This window comes from Spermophilus citellus (genome assembly GCF_964194105.1).
Source record: "Spermophilus citellus genome assembly, chromosome: 4".
In the NCBI taxonomy this organism is placed as follows: domain Eukaryota; kingdom Metazoa; phylum Chordata; class Mammalia; order Rodentia; family Sciuridae; genus Spermophilus; species Spermophilus citellus.
The window spans coordinates 195,466,207-195,485,392 of NC_138185.1; the positions used below are offsets into that span (position 1 = coordinate 195,466,207).

The window sequence follows — 19,186 nt, forward strand, 5'->3', positions numbered from 1 at the left end:
CCACTGTGCCTGGCTGTCCTTACTCATATATGGACAAACTGTTGGAGGAAAACCTTGCCCTCCATCTACCAACGTTCTATGGCCAAGGACCTATGAATCAACAGTAAACAGATCAATAGGAGGAAAGGAAACTGGTTCTATTCATAACTTGTGGGAGGGCTAGGATGAAGGGATAAGTTAGATTATTTTTTTCTTCTTCCTTCTTCTCATCCTTCCCCTCCTCCTTACCCTGTACCCCTTCTTCTTCTTTTTAAGTTTCCTACTGAAACTTTTTATTGTTTTGTTCTTGTTGTTGAAGCTTAAAGAAAATAGCTTTGCCCATAATTCCTGAGACGTGGACTTAATGACACCAACTTGAATTTGAGTCAATTAGGAACAAGACCAAACTGCATTTCTAGGTCTATTTAGTTGATAAATGGAACTTCACCAATGACTTTTTTCATATAACCTTCAACAAGAACTCGTAAGTGGCATTGATTATGCGCCAAGAGATAAGGGACCCATGGTCATTCAGGTGGACACCTCTGAAAATATTTGTCTGTCTCCTGTCCTATTCTACCCTGATTTGTTTTTAAAACCTTGAGGAAAGATTGAAAATTTTCACCAATCTGAGATTGTATACGAATTTTTATAACATTAATTGAGGGGAAAAAATATCCCGAAACCAAGAATCCCACCATGGCACCCAACAGACCTCCACAGATAAGGTCATTGACGAAAAGAGCATCGTGTGAATCACTGCAGTAGGCAGATGCTCCTTAATGGAACTTTGAAGTCCAAAGAAAAGGACTTTGCTGAATCCATTATGGAAATGAATAGGCACCAAACTTCAATAATACTCTCCAATTCCATGGCGTTTCAGTGACTGGAAAGCCTGATAAGTGTTTGTGAATTTGTCATGATGCTTGTGATCTTGAAGCAATGTCTGAACTCTGCAATGGAGTGAAATGGCTTCTGTTGTCCCTGCAAGTACTGTTGCCACACCACCAAGCCCCTCCACAGGTTTCAAACACTGGGGCACTGACGTGCTTTTAGAGAGAGGAAGTGCTCTCTGGGAAAGCAAATGGACTTTTAGAGAGTATAAATGAAAGGTTCAGGTAAGGTTTATTTGTACAATTGTCTTGGAATACCTCCTGCCTGGAGATTCCCATGGAGGGAAGTTAATGCTGGCTGTTATTTTCAGGAAGCTATGCATTAATCAGATAAGGGGAGTTCGAATAAAATTTCTTTCTGTATCTTCTGTTATTTAAATATTTTCAATTTATTCTCCCCTCCCCACACACTTCCCTCCTTGCAGGTAGCATCTTCGTATATCTCTGCTCTCCAATTTATTTCTGAATCTCCAAAGGGTGAGGGAATGGGTGTGAGACTTGTTTTTGAGATGAATCACTTCTTCTGAAATAAACAAGATAAATGTTTCTGTGCTGTGGTCATGGATCTGATGTGCATTCTGGCCAGAATGTATGAGGATATTCAGGTGTATATACGGAAGACCCAAACTTAGAGTATAGGAGAAAAATTAACAAATAAAAATAATAAGTAAAAATAAAAAAATCCCTTTAGATACTTGCAGATTAAGTCTTTTATTACAATTACAAGGGAAACATGAAAAATCTTTTAAACAGGAAGTCTTTTTTTTTTTCAGTTCTGAGAATTGAACCCGGGGATGCTCTACCACTGAGCTACATTCCCCAGCCCTTTTTAATTTTTATTTTGAGATGGGGGTCTCACTAAGTTATCCAGGCTGGCCTTCAACTTGTGATCTTCCTGCCTCAGGCTCCTAGGTAGGTAGGATTACAGGCCTGTTCCACTATGCCTGACTTTAAGAGTAAATTAATCTTAATGATCTAGTACATTTTTAATACCCTAACATCTTAGGATGAATCAAAAGTTTGCGAAGAAAAAGAGAAATTTTCTAATACCATTCCTTGATATAATCAGACACAAACATAACAATGTCAAATCACACAGAGCTCTAATTTTACCAGTATGTTATTTCTAAACATTTAATGACTCCCCAAACAGCTGAATTTTGGGAATAATAAAAAGCAGACACTTTCAAAACACTCCTTATAATGAACAGAAAAAGCCCCGAATGAGGAGCCAATTCAACTGGAATTTTGTCTCAGATCTTCCACTAACTTAATGGTCTTCAGTAAATTCCCTTAACAGCATTGTCAGCATCAAAGAGGTACAAGGGGTATGAAAATGAGATAACTGAGAAGAAAGTACTTTAAAATGCTTGAAATGTGATATAAATACACATAATGACTCAATTCCAGAGTATAGGATCTGAAACGGCTAAGTTGACTTGTCTTTTATAAAGAAGCTTATAATAGAAAAGCCTGGACTCACCATAGTTTGTCTCCATTTCTCTTGGATACTTAATAAAATGGGTTACATAGAGGGAAAGTGTAAGTAATGAGCAGAGGAGACAGAGTCCAAAACAATTTAAATGCATTACTCATTGCTATTCTTGGAGTAAATCAGAGGCCAATCACTGGCTATATAGTACCCAAGGATGGCATTTATCTGTCAAAGTGCACAGGCACCTCTGGGTCACCTTCACAAGCAACTACCACCCGCCTAGTGCTTGCCTTAGCCCGATATCTGCAGTTGGAGGTCCTGGAACTTCCTGTCTCCTTGCAGTCTGTGACCTTCACTACACCCTCATGACAGTTCATCTTGCCGTTCTTGCACTGGATATTTTCGGTGCTACAGATGCTGCGAATACTCCAGATGTCTTCATGGATGAAAGTGTTGAAGCTCTTGCACCGATGTAAAGTCATCTTCCGTCTTTGCATCATCAAGTTGCAGTAGTTATCATTGCCACCTGTCTCCTGAGGGTCCACGTGTTGCCGCAGAAACCGCTGGTACATGCGATCCTGGCCATAGGAAGGCTGCACCAGCTGTAGCCCTATCAGGGTGAGCAGCAAGAACAGAAGCAATGAATGGGTCCTCTGCAGAGCCATCACCGCCTTAGTGGTGCCTAGAGAAAGCAAGAGGCAGGAGAAGGGACAGTGAGAACTGGGTTCTGGAGAGAGGGGTTGAGAATGACACGTTGATATTTCCTTGACGCCACAGTCTCATCTTTCCCCTTCTTTTATGTACCATCTTGCCACTCTTTTCTGCTCCCAACTTTTCCCATCCTCATTTTCCCACGAGTGAACAATTTTCCAACATGGCACTTCTCTAAATGCAAAACTCTCTTTTCCAGAAAGAAGCTGTACAGTGAACCAGAACAGGACTTGCTGGGTGGCTGTCCAAGCCTGTGTGGTCCAGGTACAAAAAGAGGAAATGCAAATCTACACAGAATTGGAATTGTCTTGTGATATAATTACCTGGTATGGGGAATGTTTGATTTACTGGAAGTTCCAACAGTTTAGACAAACTCAGGTCAAAGAAAGTTTATGCACCAATTTGAATAGCTTACATCTAGGAATTGAGGGAGGTGGAGAAAAGAGAATAGAGTAAAATTTCAGACTAGCCTTTGCTCTCATATGACTATTCTCCAAGTGGAATAAAATCAGGTCCTTTGGAAATCATATGTGTATATACATACATACATATGATTTCATACATGTATGTATACGTGTGTAAGTGTGTGTGTGTGTGTGTTTAAAATTAGGATATTAAAGACATGCTCAGAATTGCTTCTCTCCCTTGAGGTTTCAGGGATGGAGGTGTAAATCACTTGACAACTCTGACTAGACCAATACTGCCATCTGGCAGTCGCTACTAGAATTGACTTGAACTGTGACGCTGGTCTGAGTTGATTCTACTGGCGGCAATGGGGATGTTGGGGAGGAATCAGCTCTGATTTGAAAGGAAGTGAGCAATCTGAAGCAGCAAAGATAGTTTTTTGAGAGTCAAACAGATTCTTCTCTACCTGTGTAGTTCAAGGTCTGGCCCCAGCTGAACTCCTTGTTTGACATATATGGATACCTGTCCCTTTATTTTTGGCAGTGCTGGGGATGGAACCCTGGGATTTGCACAAATAGGCTTAGATGAGTGCTCTACCACTGAGCTATATCCCCAGCCTTACTACTGTTCTTTCTTTTCAGAGATCCTGCTTCTTGAGGGAAGAGCCCACCATGTGAGTGACTGCGATGGCTTATGAGGGACTACTTCATTCCACCACTACTCCATCCTTTGATTTGGTGATAGTGACCACTACCAAACATAACTATTGTTCTTTTAAATGTCACCTCCTATTTCATAGTCACCTTTTGCCTTTGTACAGAATGACACAAACCTCTATATCCTATTCCTTTGATTATAGCTGAAGATACAAGATAATTGTGTTGGAAAGAGAGGAAGTAAAGTGGTTCTGGGAAGAAGAGTGGCAGGAAGAGCTGACGCTTGATATACTCTACTTCCCAGACCAAAACTGCCATCTGGTATTGGTCTGGGAAGTAGAGTATATCTGAAGGTTCACTTGGTACTTGGGTTCTAACTTCAGCAGAACAGAGCCTCTTCCCATAACCATGTGATTTCCTGGAAAAGAGTCATGTGTGTGTGTGTGTGTGTGTGTGTGTGTGAGAGAGAGAGAGAGAGAGAGAGAGAGAGAGAGAGAGAGAGAGAGAGAGAGAGAGAAGAAAGAGAGAGGAAAAGGAAAGAGAGAGACAGAAAGCATAATTAATAATTGGTGTATTGGTAGTTGGTTTTAAACTTTCTTCCCAAGGTCTCATAATTGTGAAAGTAATGTTGGCTCATTACTTAAAAGAAAAAAAAACAGTTTTCATCTCTTGAAAATTCTTCTTATAACTGTAAGCCCTAGAGTTTTCCCAGCTCTCTCTATAGATGAGCTTATCAACTTTACCCTCCCACAAAGGTAAAGTATACCTCCCCATTGACTGATGGGGAACTGGTGATAAAGAAAAAGATGTTTCTACTCCATTCTATCCTCTTTGGAAGCAGTTGAGAGATTCTTACTGGTTTCAGAGACATTTTTATTTATTAAACATAGGTTGTAAAACACAAAAGATGCAGATGGCTTATTTTCTGGGCACCTGGAAGTGAATACTGCTGTCACTGTTCTGAAGTATAGAGGGGAAGCTCAAGGAAAGGAAAGCAAAACCAGCTCAGGGCCAGTGGCCAGCAGTGGCCTGCTGGTTATAGACGGAAAAAGGACTCATCAAAGTGGACAGGTAAGCCATTTTCACAGGCAATAACAATGTGTCTGAACCCTGCTGTAGCCCGGTACCGGCATGGAGGCCGAGGGGACCCTCCTGCATGCTTGCAAGTGGTGACTTGGAAAGGAGACTTGCTTATTCTTAAGTTTTCTCCGTGAGGGTTTCCATTTCTATTTCCACAGATGGCCTTGATGTTGCCCTTGTTGCCATGAATAAAGGTGTTGGTGTCTTTGCAAGGTGAGGTCAGCTCTCGTCTCTCCATCATGCTTTCACAGTATCTGTCATTCCGTCCCTTTGGTTTGGCATCATAGTGCTGGGTCAGGAAGTGTTTGTACCTGGAGTTATCCTGAGCCAGGGTCGGTGGGGTCACAACCAGACCCAGCATGAAGACCAACAATAAAGGGCCTAGGCCCAGCACCATCGCTTCCAACAGAGGTTCCTGCCAAGGGCAAAAGGAGGAGTGGTAGGGGCACATATCTTCATTCCAAATTAGGCTAAAAGGACAGGTAATTTTCTGTCAGGGCATCATGTCTCAGGCATCCTCAGTCACCTAATTACAGCTTTTCTTTAGTCTTCCTCACTAAATTTTCTACCTAGGGTTAATCCATTTCTTTGGAAAGTCTATTTAATAGTTTTCCTAATACAACTTCCAACTCCAGCCATTCTTCCTTATCTATTAGGATCACTGAGTGTTTGCCTTTCTATCAGTCATAGTGTTACAAAATCCATTCAGACTCTTAATTTATTCATATAATTTAATACCAAACATTATATAAGTCTCTTCTGGGTGTGGGCACTGTGCAAGACCTTAGGACATTAAAGACCATTAAGATGAAGATCACTTGAGCCCAGGAGCTCCAGGCCAGCCTGGGTAAGATATAAGACCTTGCCTAAAACAGAGAAAGAAAAGACACACCAAATGCCAACCTAAATAGGAATGTGACAGCTCCAATTTGCTGAGATGAGACCACAATACTCGTGTGAGAGCTATGAAGGATGACTTTTAAGGGATCCTGAGCCCAGAAAATGGTCACCTGAGTACTGCTTTAGATGGGTTCCTGGACATATATTTTAATCAATCATCTCTCTATGAGGAGAGCAGTGGAGAGTGGTGTCACCTAGAGGTGAAAAGAGGCAGTTCCACTTCTCTAAGAAGTCTGTGGTTCATGGCCTAAGGCAGAATTGTTTTATACTCTAAAGAAAGAACAGGGAGGAGCATGGAAGAAGCCATGCAATGCTTGGAAGTGAGTCTGAGGTTAATTCCCACAGAGCAGAAAAGGCAATTCAAGTTTATTCTGAGGGGCTTCTCACAGTGGGGGAATTTGAATTATTCTAGAGAATATTTTCTAGTTCTCTCTGCATATGTACATAAACTGTCCCTCAATTGGCAAATGATGTTACCATGTGGTAAAAAACTAAACTAAACTAAACAAACAAACAAAAATTCCCAAGATCTTTTCATAAGGTCAAAAGACTTGCAATTGGCTAAAATGTTTTTCTCAACATCATTCTGAAAAGAAAAAGAGAAGAAGATCCCTGCCACCATCTGTCAAGAGCTAATAGCCTTGAACTGTAGAATTCACACACCATTGTATATGTGGGTGTGTGTGTGGGTATGTGTGTGACTCAAACGCAGCTTTGGGATAAACTTCCTCCTGGAACATGACTTTAATTCAATGACAGATCATTGAAAATAGAATTAAATGTGGATTATAACAAAATAGAAAACAGACACAAACTTCTGAGATTTTATTTCTTACAAAATTTGAAATTTTGAGAATTAAAAGGTTTTTGGCATTTGTAAAAAGTATTTTTCTGATGTTGTTATTTTGTTTTGCTTTTTGAGATGGGGTCTTGCTCTGTTGCCCAGATTGGTCCCAAATTTGTGGGCTCAAGTGATCCTCCCACCTCAGCCTCCTAAGTAGCTAGGACCAGAGGTGTGTGTCATTATGCCCAGCGTGCAGCAAGTAGTTTCTGACAGTAACCTTAGTTCTTGGAAGAAAAATTTAAATACCATTCAACCAAGTGTGGTGGTGCATGCCTGTAATCCCAGTAGCTCTGGAGACTGAGGCAGGAGGATTGTAAGTTCAAAATCAGCTTCAGCAATTTAGCAAGGCCCTAAGCAACTTAGTGAGACCCTGTCTCAAAATAAAAGAAAAAAGAATTGTGTATGCAGCTCAGTGGTTAAGCACACACCCCTGGGTTCAATCTCCTGTACCAAAAAAAAAAAAAAAAAAAAAAAAAAAAAAAAACACAAACAAAAAACAAAAAACCCACAAAACCCAAACCATTCCGAGCCTTTAAAAAAAAACACCATAGATCTATACCATCTCATATCAAATATCTATAAATGCTGCTATTTTTATTATTAGTTTTGGATAAATAAATAAAAATGGCTTTTCACTGTAAAATTTTAACTGAGTTTTAGAACTTTTATTTTTAAGTAATTTGTCTACCAATAACTCATTTAATTTATGATTGAAAGCAAGCTGTCTTTCTAATAAGCATTGATCCTCCTTGTCTGTTTCATGGTAACTGTAGACAAATTTGGTACATTGTTGAAGAATGCCAAGTTAGACACCAAGGAATCTTTTAATTATTTCACAGTACAGAAATAAATTGCAGCTTAAAAAGTTTCCATTAAGCAAGAGACTACAATTTGTAAGAGAATCAAGTAAAAGTGTGTTCTGGAATTTACCAAGAATGTGGCAATGATTGCAAAAGTGACAGCCACCCCTAAAATAATAACAAGTATTCACACATGGCTGGGGTACCTTGCTACCTGTGTGACAAGTTCTTCACATTTATACTGTGCTTTTCAGTCTCCTGGGAGTGTTTTCTCTGTTTTTTTTTTAAATCTTATCCCTTTCACTGATTTGTAATCAATTAAATATATTGTCATATATTGGACAAATATTGACTTCAAACATCACAGGCAACAGTAAAATATCAAGTTCTCAAGATTGGAGAGGAACATGGAAGTCACATAGTCAACATCCCTCTGGTACCAGAATCCCTGAGTTCAAAAATTAGGAAGCAGAACAAGGGCAGATAGTACTCAAAAGAGCCATTAGGTGGTAGTGGTGGCTAGGGATGTTAGTAATGTCTTCCCTTAAGTAGAACGACAATTGGTCCTTAGAGGTGCCAATATACAGGTTATGGGTATATTAATGTTCACAGAAGGGAGTCTGAGCTGCAGCTCTGCTGAGTTTCTGTCCAAACTTTCTATGCTTTAGATATTAAGACCATGAAGACCTTTAGCCATTCAGAAGAATGAAATTATTTGCTGGTAAATGGATGGAACTGTAGAATATTATGCTAAGTGAAATAAGCCAGTGTCCCAAAGACAGACTGTTCTCTCTAATATGTGGATGCTAACCCACAACAATGGTCGTGGGGAGGGGAAGAATAAAAGTCCATTGGATGAGACAAAGGGGAACGAAGGGAAGGGAATACGAAGTATGGTAGAATGAATTACACATAAATTTCCTTGTATTTGAACATAGGACCAAGGTAACTCTGTATCATGTACAACCACAAGAATAGAATCCTAATTAGAATGTTATACTTCATGATGTATAATATACCAAAATACATTCTATTGTCATGTACATAGAAAAAGAATGAAGAAGAAGGAGGGGGAGGAGAAGGAGGAGGAGGAGGAGGAAGAAGAACAAGAAGAAAATGATAATCTGACCATAAGGATATCACAAAATAGATTTACCTGTTGTCAGGTTTTATGGGTGCTCTTTCCAAGAATGCTATGACTCATGTGATCTTGAACAAACATTAGACTATTTACTTGTCAGTGTTTCCTACTGGTGTATAATCTACAGGAGGGCAGGGCCCACATTATTTACCTTGAATCCTGTGCTTGCCTCACATAGAGAGGCAATATTGTCTAAATGACTAATTTCATTTTCCTCTTCAGGCATAGGTTTTTTTTCATTTATAAAACAAGAGTTGCTAACTCTAAAGTCAGAAAGTCCATGGTTCTAGGTATAACAGAGTCTTTACCTGTATCAGTAGCATAAGTCCAATGGCAACGGAATTGTAGAGACAGATTTATGTAAGTTTGGTTGGTGGCATAAAGCACCAGCTAGCAGAGGAGGAGGAGGAGGAAGAGGAAGAAGAAAATGATAATCTGACCATAAGGGTATCAGAAACTGGTAATAGGGTGATCTGTAGTCTTGTCTTACTGAGATGCATCATCTCTTAAAGCTAGGTGTGTAAGACAAGTCCACATATCATCTTTAGTTAAGGGATTAGACTGATACTATAGGAGGGCTTTACCTCCTAAAACACAGGTTACTCTTTGGAGTTTGAAAGCCCTCAGGTCTTAATATGGCAAGGGGGAGGGGTAACGTTGTTTCCAATTCGCAGAATTCGTAAACTCATTTTGTAATTCGGACTGTTCAGTTTTATTGTAATCTTGACTCCCTAAAACACATAGAAACCAAACCCCAATCAGCACACACCACAACCAGTGATATTTACAATCTGCCTCCTCACATATTCAACCTCCTCATTTACATGTTCAACCCCAAATTTCCCAAGACCAGGCAAAATGGAATTGGGAGAAAACAAGAGTCAGATTATTTGTGAGGTAGAAATGAATCCGCCTAGGCCAAGGATCTGAATGTATTTTGGTGTATTATACATACAGAGCTTTACTCAGATACGCATCTATACCCAAACATGGAACTGTCAGTTGACTTTTTATCAGTGGAATATGTCACAATGTTCTTCAGACTCCTTTATCTTTTATCTCAAACTAATCCCTAAATCTTCATAACAATTAATATCCCCATCCTTTTCTCAAAGGTAATGTTTTGTATCCAAGGGCTGTACCAACCTTTAGGTACTAGCGAGTTAACATGACAGTTTATGATGAGTAATTATGGTTATCATTTTCATAAATGTAGTCTGGCCCTTTTATACATTCTAGGGCAATATCTTCCGGAGGCAAACAATAACACTAAATGCATATTCTTCCCATTATCTCTCTTGTTTCTTCCCTTCAATTGGCCAGTGTACCTTCTTTTGATCCCAAACAAAGTGTTCCACTTTGTTTTTAAAGAGCTTCCAAAACTTTTCTAAGTAAAGAAATCTGTTCGGGATGTTAGAAGGAAACAGTGCTGAAAGCATACTTTCTGTATCTCTCCTTAAACCACATATAATGCTTATAATGGGGGCAGGAGCATAAGTATTTCAGATGCCCTTTAGCAAATGGCTTTCCAGATCTCTGGGGATTTTATTACAATTTAGGAATGGCCTTAAACCTCCACTTGCTCCCAATCCCACTAATTTCCTATTATACACATACAGGTTATCCCAAAAGAAAACTGTTTACATTTTAAATTTGAGAGTCTTATTTTTTTTCTTTTTATCTCATCAACTTGGTCCCAGAGATCTTAAAAAGGGATAAAGCATTTCATTGAAATGGATGAATGACTAGAAATAGTATATAGATATAAAGAAATATAACAATAGATTACCCAGGAGGAAGAATCTTACAAAAATCTGGCAGTTTCCCTCCAACTAGAGATGGATCTGGCTGTTCTTCCTGGAGATGAGTTCCAGCTGTGTGAACGTAGAGGTCCCTCCTGGTTCTGATTATATAGTGTTCACATGAAGGGGTGGGAGAACTGACCTAAGGTCCCAAATCCTGGCAGAGACAAGCAAACCAAGGACCCTGCTCTTAGACAAACGAGGAGAGTCATTCACCTTTTCCCTGGGCATGACTGGATCAAATATTAACCCACCTGAATGGACTGGAAATCTGTCCTGGGGGAAAAGTTTGGTAAACATGGCCTTTCATCCCAAAGCTGCCTCTTTCTGATGTCCATGTTCTTATTCTCGCCCACAACAGAACTGAGGTTTCATTGTTCACACACAGTTATCTGAATCTTTAAGATATTATCTTTGACCTGATGAGCCAACTCCAAGAACTGCCTTGGAAGAAGTCTATAGAGTAAGTTATGGTCTTCCTGTGGTTGCTTTTCTACTGTACTTTCTGTGTATCTATTGAATTTGGTTTCATGAAAGGATGCTAAGAAGGTTATACTAGAAATTTCATGGAACCAGAAAAACACTTTTAGTGAAGGTTATGTGACAGCTATTAATACTCTGCCTCCTACCTCAGCCTCCCAGATGCTACCCCCAGAAATAACCTCGATGTGTTTCTTAGGCTTCTCTTTCCTTTTAAATTTTTTTTTGTAATTTTTTTCTAATTAGTTATATATGACAGCAGAATACATTTATGCACTTGATATATCATACATAAATGGTAAAGGCTTCGCCTTCCTTTTATCTTTACCTGTGCACAAGAGACTAACTCTGAGCACTCCATCTTCTGTTCCTTGACAAAAACAGTTGCAAAATTGATTATCTCCACCACTGATGCAACTTCGCTCTTTCAGACACTCACAAAGTAGCATCACTACTTATATAGGAACATGGGCCTCTGTCACCATTATCACTTTCTACATCCTATAGTTTCAAATATTAAGCAAAAGTGGGATGCCCCAAATTCCCAGACTCCCAGTACTCACCTAAATTTGTGCTGCATCTAGAACACTGTCATCCTGTTTTAAATCCTCAACACTCTGTTGTCATCCCCACACCAGGTGTTCAATCTGCCCATGTTTGAGAAAGTGACAACTCAAGACAGGATGGCTGCCAGTAAAGCAACTGCACTTGAAATCATTACAGTAATTATAATAATCAGTGTTACCCTTTATTTTGTGAAGCTCTCATATACATGACTACATTTAACCCTCTGGGCTGTGTGAGGTAGGTATTACATAAGTCTCTTTTGCTTATTAGAAACTCCAAGATCAAACAGCAGATGAATGGTGGAGTCAGACTTCAAGCCCTTAAACTGCAGAGAGAAAATCTACTTGTTTTTCCAGACTCAGCTCAGCAATGCCTCCTCTGAGTCCCAGCTAGTTCTTGGCATCCAGTACATACCTGCAACCAGGCAAGCATTTAGCAGAGATCCCAAGATGACAGCACTGAGTTAACCTCAGATATATGCTGGTCTGTCTGAAAAGCAGGTGAGTCAGCCTGAAGGAAGTCTGTTTGTGTAAGGAGGACCTGTAATGCCTCAAGAAAGGATTCATCCTAACAGAAGAACATGATGAGGGGTAGAAGAAAGATACACAGGCCACACAGCAGTGTGGGGAGTATGGTGTGTGTTATTTACATTCCCTTCTGACTCAGTTTCCTGAGTCCTAGGGAGAAGACCCTGCAATAAAAAAATTGAATAAAGGAGTGGGGAGGGTTGTTGTTTAGTAGTAGAGTGTTCACCTAGCATATGTGAGGCCCTGGGTACAACCTCCATACCACACACATACAACTTAAATAAAAATAAGTTTTGTTTCATAAAATCTGTCTTTCTCTCTTTGGTACTGGGAATTGAACCACACCTAGCTATTTCATGAAATCTCTCTAAAACTCAGAGAGTCAATAGCAAAGCAGTGTAATTAAGTCCACAATCCCAGTGATTCAGGAAGCTCAGGCAAGAAGATCACAAGTTGAGGCCAGCCTCAGCAATTTAGCAGGACCATAAGCAACTTAACAAGGCTCATTCTCAAAATAAACATAAAAAGGGCTGGGGATGTAGTTCAGTAGCAAAGCACCCCTTGATTCAATCCCCTCTCTAAAAAAAAAAAAAAAAAAAGGAAGAAATTCACTGTGATTGTTGTATACTTACCTTGTAATCTTGTATCTAGGGGGAAACATAATATTCACTTCAATTGATTGTCAATTTATACATTTTGTTCCATCTTTCTATGTAATAATCATATATAGATAACTAAAGCTGTACTTATTCTCTTTTAGGGATTCACTACAGGAGTGGAGTAGGGGGGGCAGGAGCAAGGGCAAACTACCTTCCCCCACATGGGAATCATGTTGGGACACTTTTGAGGCAAGTCTGGACAAAGAACTGGAGCATCGGTTCATACCATTTGCTCTACCAGAAAGGAAGAGGACACTGTGTATTGTCACCTTTAGTCACTCTCAGAAGCACAGGTCACTTTGTATGGCAGGAATAGACCTCTCAGAGGGAGCTGAAACAGGACAGGTAAAAACTCAGCCTTACTGTGTAGGTTAAAAGCTAATTTGCAGGCTGGGAACTTCAGAAAAAAAGGTGCACTGATTTGGAGTACTTATAATTGGATGGGATCAACCTGGTTTTACTTCAGGATAGGGTAACCAGGAAAATAGTCTGCTAACCATCACTCCTTTCTCTTGAAGGTTTACAAATGAGAGTGGCATGGTAGCAGTCACTAATTTAGGCAGTCCTGATTTCCAGACAGAGAAGGAAGGCTTTCAAGGGTCTCAGGAAGGCTCTGCTTCTAGCTTATTGCTCATTTCTGAAATCCCACTGAGTACCCTTCATTTCTGAGGTATTGGTCCTGGCTCCAATGAAAAAAAAAATCCCTAGGAGGGTAAAGTCTTTACATATCTGACAGTAATTTACACAACCTTAGGAATGTGCTTCAGATCCTTTGTTAAGAACAGTTTCTGGTAACTGGGGAAGCTTGATGATTTAAGGCAGAAGAAAAGTGGGTGGCAAGGTTCAGTCTCAAAATAAAACATAAAAAGGGCTGGGGGATATAGTTCAGTGGCAAAGCACCCCTTGTATGGAAAAGGACCAGTTTTCAGTTTTGTTGGAGCACAGACCTGCCTGAGCTTCACTGTTGTCCTTGTCCCAGCATCCCCAGTCAAACCCTGAGCTAAAAGGAAAAGAGGTTGGGGGTAATGAGAAGAGGACTAAAGCAAACTGCCACATACTGCTTGCCCATAGGACCTGATGCCTCAGAGGTCCTGGAGTCCTTGGAAAGGGATGGGCTGGCATGCCTCTGACGTACCATCAAACACCAAAAGCCAAAGTTTGTTCTGCCAAGTGCCAAAGTTTAAAGTATTTCAGGAGCAAAGAGAAATAACAGCACATAGGAGCCCACAAGATGGGGCTTCAACTGGCATCCAACAGAGTGCCCAAATGCTTGGTTCCTTTTGTGGGCAAACACCATTTGCAAATGGTACCTATTTTAAATTAATCACACATTACCATTTAAAAGGACACTGGAGAGCTAAGGTCTAAAAAGTTATGGACCACTTGTTTGTTAGGGAGGAGAGATGCCAGACTGATTGCAACACCCCAATTGCTTCAGCAGTCATCAGTAGAAGCAGCAGCCAACTCCCACAGCTAGAAACGACTTGATTAATATGTCCCTTCTCTGATAAATAGCCTAAGAACTAAGATAAGGTGCTCTATCCTAACCCACAATTTGCACACACACCCATGGATACACACACACACACACACACACACACACACACATACATGCCTCTGGCCTTGAAACACCAATTCAAGCACCATCTCATCAGAACAGAGCTGCCTCTACTTTTAGTCACGGGGTAGTAGGAAGGAGTAGCCTCAGGCCTCTGAATACAGTCAGAGCCCTTCTCTGCCTGACAACCCTAGAGGATTCACAACCTGCTCACATAGTTGATAATGCAAAAAGCCATTTCTTTACTTTTCAACTAGGTAGAAGGAGGTTATGTTGAAAGAGAAAATAGGGTTGTTTGTTTTTTTTAAAAAAACAAACACATCAGCCAGGCATGGTGGTGCACACCTGTAATCGCAGTGACTCTGGAGCCGGAGGCAGGAGGATGGCGAATTCAAAGCCAGTCTCAGAAACTTAGCAAGGCCCTAAGTAACTTAGCAAAACCCTGTCTCAAAATAAAAAAATAAAAAGGGATGAGGATTGGTTCAGTGGTAAAGTACCCTGGTACAGAAAAGAAAGTTTTGCTATTTCATTAAAATACATCTAGTACTTACTCATGTGTGTTTCAAAATACAAGAAATTATAGTCTATGATTAACAAACATTATATCTTTGTCAGTAATTTTAATACATGCAAAGCATTGCTGATTTTAAAAAAATACTCATAAAAAAAAAAGTTCTGTGGGGTATGGTGGTACATGCCTGTAATCCTAGTATCTCAGGAGGCTAAGGCAGGAAGATCACAGTTTTGCCTGGGCAATTTAGCAAGACACTCAGCAACTTAACTACTTGGGGATGTAGCTCAGTGGTAAAGGGTCCCTGGGTTCACATCCCAGAACCACATAAATATATAAAATTTATATATAATAAATATATAAAATAAGTAAATTTAAAAATGAAAAATGTTCTGACAACTTGAACTTAAAAGTTATTCCCTTTTTCTGGATTTTTTTCCTATGTCTCTCTCCCCAGCCAGTTGTGTCCTCACATGTAGACACAAGAAGCATGAAATGTTCCTTCCAAAGATTCTAGTGTTTATGTACTTTCCTCCTTTATACAGAGTATACATGTGTGATTCTGTCGTTAGGAGTAAATACAAAATTAGGTGATGGAAGGAATGAATTACATGTACTCTAAATTCTGTTATAACAGTAACATTTATAGCAATAAATACAACACTTATTCAGTAACAGAGGTAATAGTTAAAGGAGGAAACACATGAAGAAGAAGGGTCATGGCTCCAGGAAACAGGGACACTGTTGACTGAAGGTGAATGGGAACAAAGTCCTGAGGACATATCTATATCTCAAAAGACAAAAATTAAACATTCACTTTTCAACAAACTTTGGGCTTTGTGCCTGCCTATTCCCTCTTTCCCAGGCATTCTTCTGAAAACAACTGTTTACAGAGACTTTTCTTGGCTCAAATACAGATTAAATTAAAAATACTAAAACAGGTTTCACCCATGTGCATTGGTCCTCTTATTAATCCACCTACTTTAATTTGAGTCACAGGCAAATGCTTCCAATGATAACTCACGAAACCTCTTACTCTTATCTGCTTATAACCTGCCATTTGCTTTCTCACTAGAGCCAAGGCCATTCCTCTTTTCCTTGAACAATTTCCCCCGTAATTCATCTCTATTTTACTAAAGTACCTTCTTTTATCTAAGAGTTATATTACTAATGCATCACTACCCCACACAGTGGGGGAATAAGAGAGGGAGGGACCCTGAGGAACTAAAGAGGATTATGTTTCTCATTGGTTTCTTCCTCTCTAGTAAGATGCATTTTACTGATGATGAAACTGAGAATCAGATGGAGATATTAGTTGCCCAAGAACTTATGATGCTCCTGGGAATAGAAGCTCTCCAATGTACCACATAGCTTTTAGTTGCCATTTGAGTAATTTCTGAAAAATCAAAATCAAAGTTTTTGTTTTGTTTTGGTACCAGGGATTGAACCCATGAGGGTTTACATCCCCAGCCTGTTTTTTTTTTGTTTTGTTTTGTTTTGTTTTGTTTTGTTTTTTTAAGTTGCTGAGGTTGTCTTTGAACTTGTGCCTCATCCTCTTGAGTCCCTGGAATTACATGTTTGCCCACCAGGCCCAGCTAATCAAAGTTAATTTTAAAGCTGATACTGAATGAGTCTTTTAAAGGAAGCCTATATTGAATATTTTCATATGTTCCAAAAATATTTATTCCCCATATTATCTGCAAAAGAATTGCTGGAATTAAAGTCGCTGTGACAAAATTACCCTTCAGCATTAACGACCTAGCTGTGTGGTTAAGCAGATTTTTGAATACTGGAGACTGCTTCTGAAAAGTTGGCTGTGGGCTTGGCTCCTTCGAAATTTCCCAGCTCTGGGAATGTAACTGAAATGGTTTTCACTGCCCTTTCTAAAAGAAAGATGTTCTGAGTTACCAATGTTAAGTTCTCATTTGATGTGTTGTCTCAGAGAAGGAGAACTAGAAACCAGTAAGAAAGCTTAGAGAAGAGGCAGTTGGCAAAGGTTTCCAAGAATTTCATAACACTGGCTAAGGGTGTGGTAAGGGTGGGAGACAGAAAACAGAAAACGGAAACACCCGTCTCCAAAAGTTAGTATGTGGGCAAAAAATGGACAAGGCCTGCTTCACAAATCTGATGATCACCCTGGGCACCTGGCAAAGTTTTGCTCGTTTTTGATCAACCGTAGACTTCCCCCCAGGCCTCTCCTCAGTTTGCAAAATCTGTGGTCCCTTCTGAGCCTGGATTCAGGACAATGGGGCATTCGCGCTGGCATCTCTGCCTAGCTGAGTAAAGTAAAACTCGGGGAGGGAACAAAATATTGCTTACTCCTGCAAAAAAAAAAAAAAAAAAAAAAAAAAAAAGACCTTTAGTTTCCTTCCCCGCTCCTCAATTCCTCAGTCCGGTCCTCCAACGCCTCTCTGATGAGTCCCACACGGCCTCGGCCAAGAAGGGATTCCCACGGCCAAATCGCTCCTGGCCAGGCTACCGAGAAGCGGGAAGAGGAGCAGGGGTGCGAACCCAACCTCGGCCTGGGAACTAGGCGGCAGAAACGTCAGGACAGTGGAAAGAAGATTTTGTTTCTCACCCGCTCCTTCCTCCCCAGTAAGCTGATGGAGAGCTGGTAGAAAACGTACGGATGTGCTTTTAAACCTCGATGGAGATCTGCGGTGTGAGCGCGCGCCGGCGGGTGCGCACCGACCGGGATGGGGTGCGGAGAAGAGAGTCCGCGTTCTAGTTTCGACGTGGCTTGGGACCCGGCGGGATTTCGCAGAGGAGGCGCCTCCCGCCTGTATCCGCCTTCAGACGCCACAACCTCCGCCCCTGGGCAACTAGCCAATCCCCACCGGACAGAAAGCGAGCCGGGGGGGACCCCGCCCCGCCGCTAGGTAGAACCTGAGGGGCAGCCGCAGGGAGGACACAGCCTCAGGGAAGATCAGACCAGAGCAGAACTTCCTCCCAAGAACGAGGGCGCCCTGAAGGCATCCCAGAGAACCCAGGGAATTTTGTTCAGTCACCAGTCACTAGCCACATTTGCCACGTTCATTCAGGGCTGTCCTCTTTAACAGGGTAACTCAAGTGTGATTAGTTTAGACTGAATTTAGCTTTTTTCCAGCGGTTGTCAAAAGGTGTAAAAACAAGAAGAAGAAAAAAAAAAAAAACCCCGCCGGCTGGGCTCGTCCGGGATTTGAACCCGGGACCTCTCGCACCCAAAGCGAGAATCATACCCCTAGACCAACGAGCCACGGCGCTGTCGGTTTTCTCAGCCTCCTTCTGAACTACACTTTTGCGCCAGCAATTGGCCGCCAGGGTGCTCTTGCGTTCTGAGTTTTAGTTTTCTTTCTTTCTTTTGGTAACATTTTCTTTCCATCTTGCTTAGTTCTTTCTCCCATCTTTACCAACTTCCACATTTGACACTGGACCCGTCCCCGCTTATTCTCCTTCCCTCCCACGTCCTGTAAACCTCCGGACCCAGGAGATCAGGGAGATCAGAGAGGCAGCTTTTCAGAATTCAGGCCACACGCTTGAGTTCCACTGAGCCAGGTCCGGGAGGGTCTAACTTCATGCTCGAGCCTGAAGCGAACCAGGTTGGAGCTTCAGGACCGGAGCGGACCTCGATCGCAGGACAGTAGAGTCCTGAGCCCAGGACAGGCGCACCGGGAGTTTTGGACTGGCCTGCTTCTACCCTCGCGTTGGCATAAGATCCTAGAAACAGGACTGGGAGACATCAAAATACCGGGAGCTAGAGTAGGCTGCGGGTGAACAAGTAGGTTGGAAGTGAATCACTTTGTTGTGTTTCCTGATATTGTAGAGCCCCAACAGTCTCCCTGAATATGCACCACGTCCTCCACCTCCCCACCTTTGCTTCAGTTGTTTGATCTTTCTGGAATTCATGCTCCCACTTTCATCCCAACTCAAGTCAGATTCTATTTCTCTTTTCTGTCCTGCCTCAGATGAAAATGTTTTGGTAGAACTATATAAATAAATAATACTTAAGTATCTTAAAACTTCCTTTTCCTCAAAGGACGTGTGTGTGTGTGTGTGTGTGTGTGTGTGTGTGTGTGTGGAGTAGGGCAATCACTCGGGCGGAAAGTCACAGGAGGGTTCTTCTGCAAATCAGAATTCTGCAGGAAGCGGGGTACATACACAAACATGCATATCAACAATGTTCTTCTGTACTTCAGGCAAACCAGGATGCACAGAAGTCAAAAGTAGGCCGGCAAGGAGGGTATCAGGGTATCTCTTGC

At 41.1% G+C, this 19,186-nt stretch overlaps 2 protein-coding genes across 3 annotated transcripts; both read right to left on the reverse strand.

The window, feature by feature from the left end:
• Positions 1-236: 236 nt before the first annotated feature.
• Positions 237-17,748, reverse strand: RNASE4 (ribonuclease A family member 4). 2 transcript variants are annotated; one of them, XM_081290221.1, is made up of 2 exons: positions 17,306-17,520; positions 237-2,989 (listed from the first exon to the last, which is right to left on the reverse strand). In XM_081290221.1, exon 2 carries the CDS (start codon positions 2,970-2,972, stop codon positions 2,529-2,531), a length of 444 nt encoding a protein of 147 aa, XP_081146347.1. In that variant the 5' UTR covers positions 2,973-2,989; positions 17,306-17,520; the 3' UTR covers positions 237-2,528. The 2 variants fall into 2 exon arrangements, with proteins under 2 accessions (XP_081146347.1, XP_081146346.1); XM_081290220.1 differs by lacking the exon at positions 17,306-17,520 and adding an exon at positions 17,527-17,748 and having other exon boundaries at positions 1,565-2,989.
• ANG (angiogenin) lies at positions 4,858-6,749 on the reverse strand. Its single transcript, XM_081291857.1, has one exon. It carries the CDS (start codon positions 5,608-5,610, stop codon positions 5,116-5,118), a length of 495 nt encoding a protein of 164 aa, XP_081147983.1. The 5' UTR covers positions 5,611-6,749; the 3' UTR covers positions 4,858-5,115.
• Positions 17,749-19,186: the final 1,438 nt, after the last annotated feature.

Excerpts from the sequence above, each read along its gene's own strand:
- ANG (XM_081291857.1), bottom strand. The coding sequence starts at position 5,610 with ATGTGCCCCTACCACTCCTCCTTTTGCCCTTGGCAGGAACCTCTGTTG.
- RNASE4 (XM_081290221.1), bottom strand. The coding sequence starts at position 2,972 with ATGGCTCTGCAGAGGACCCATTCATTGCTTCTGTTCTTGCTGCTCACC.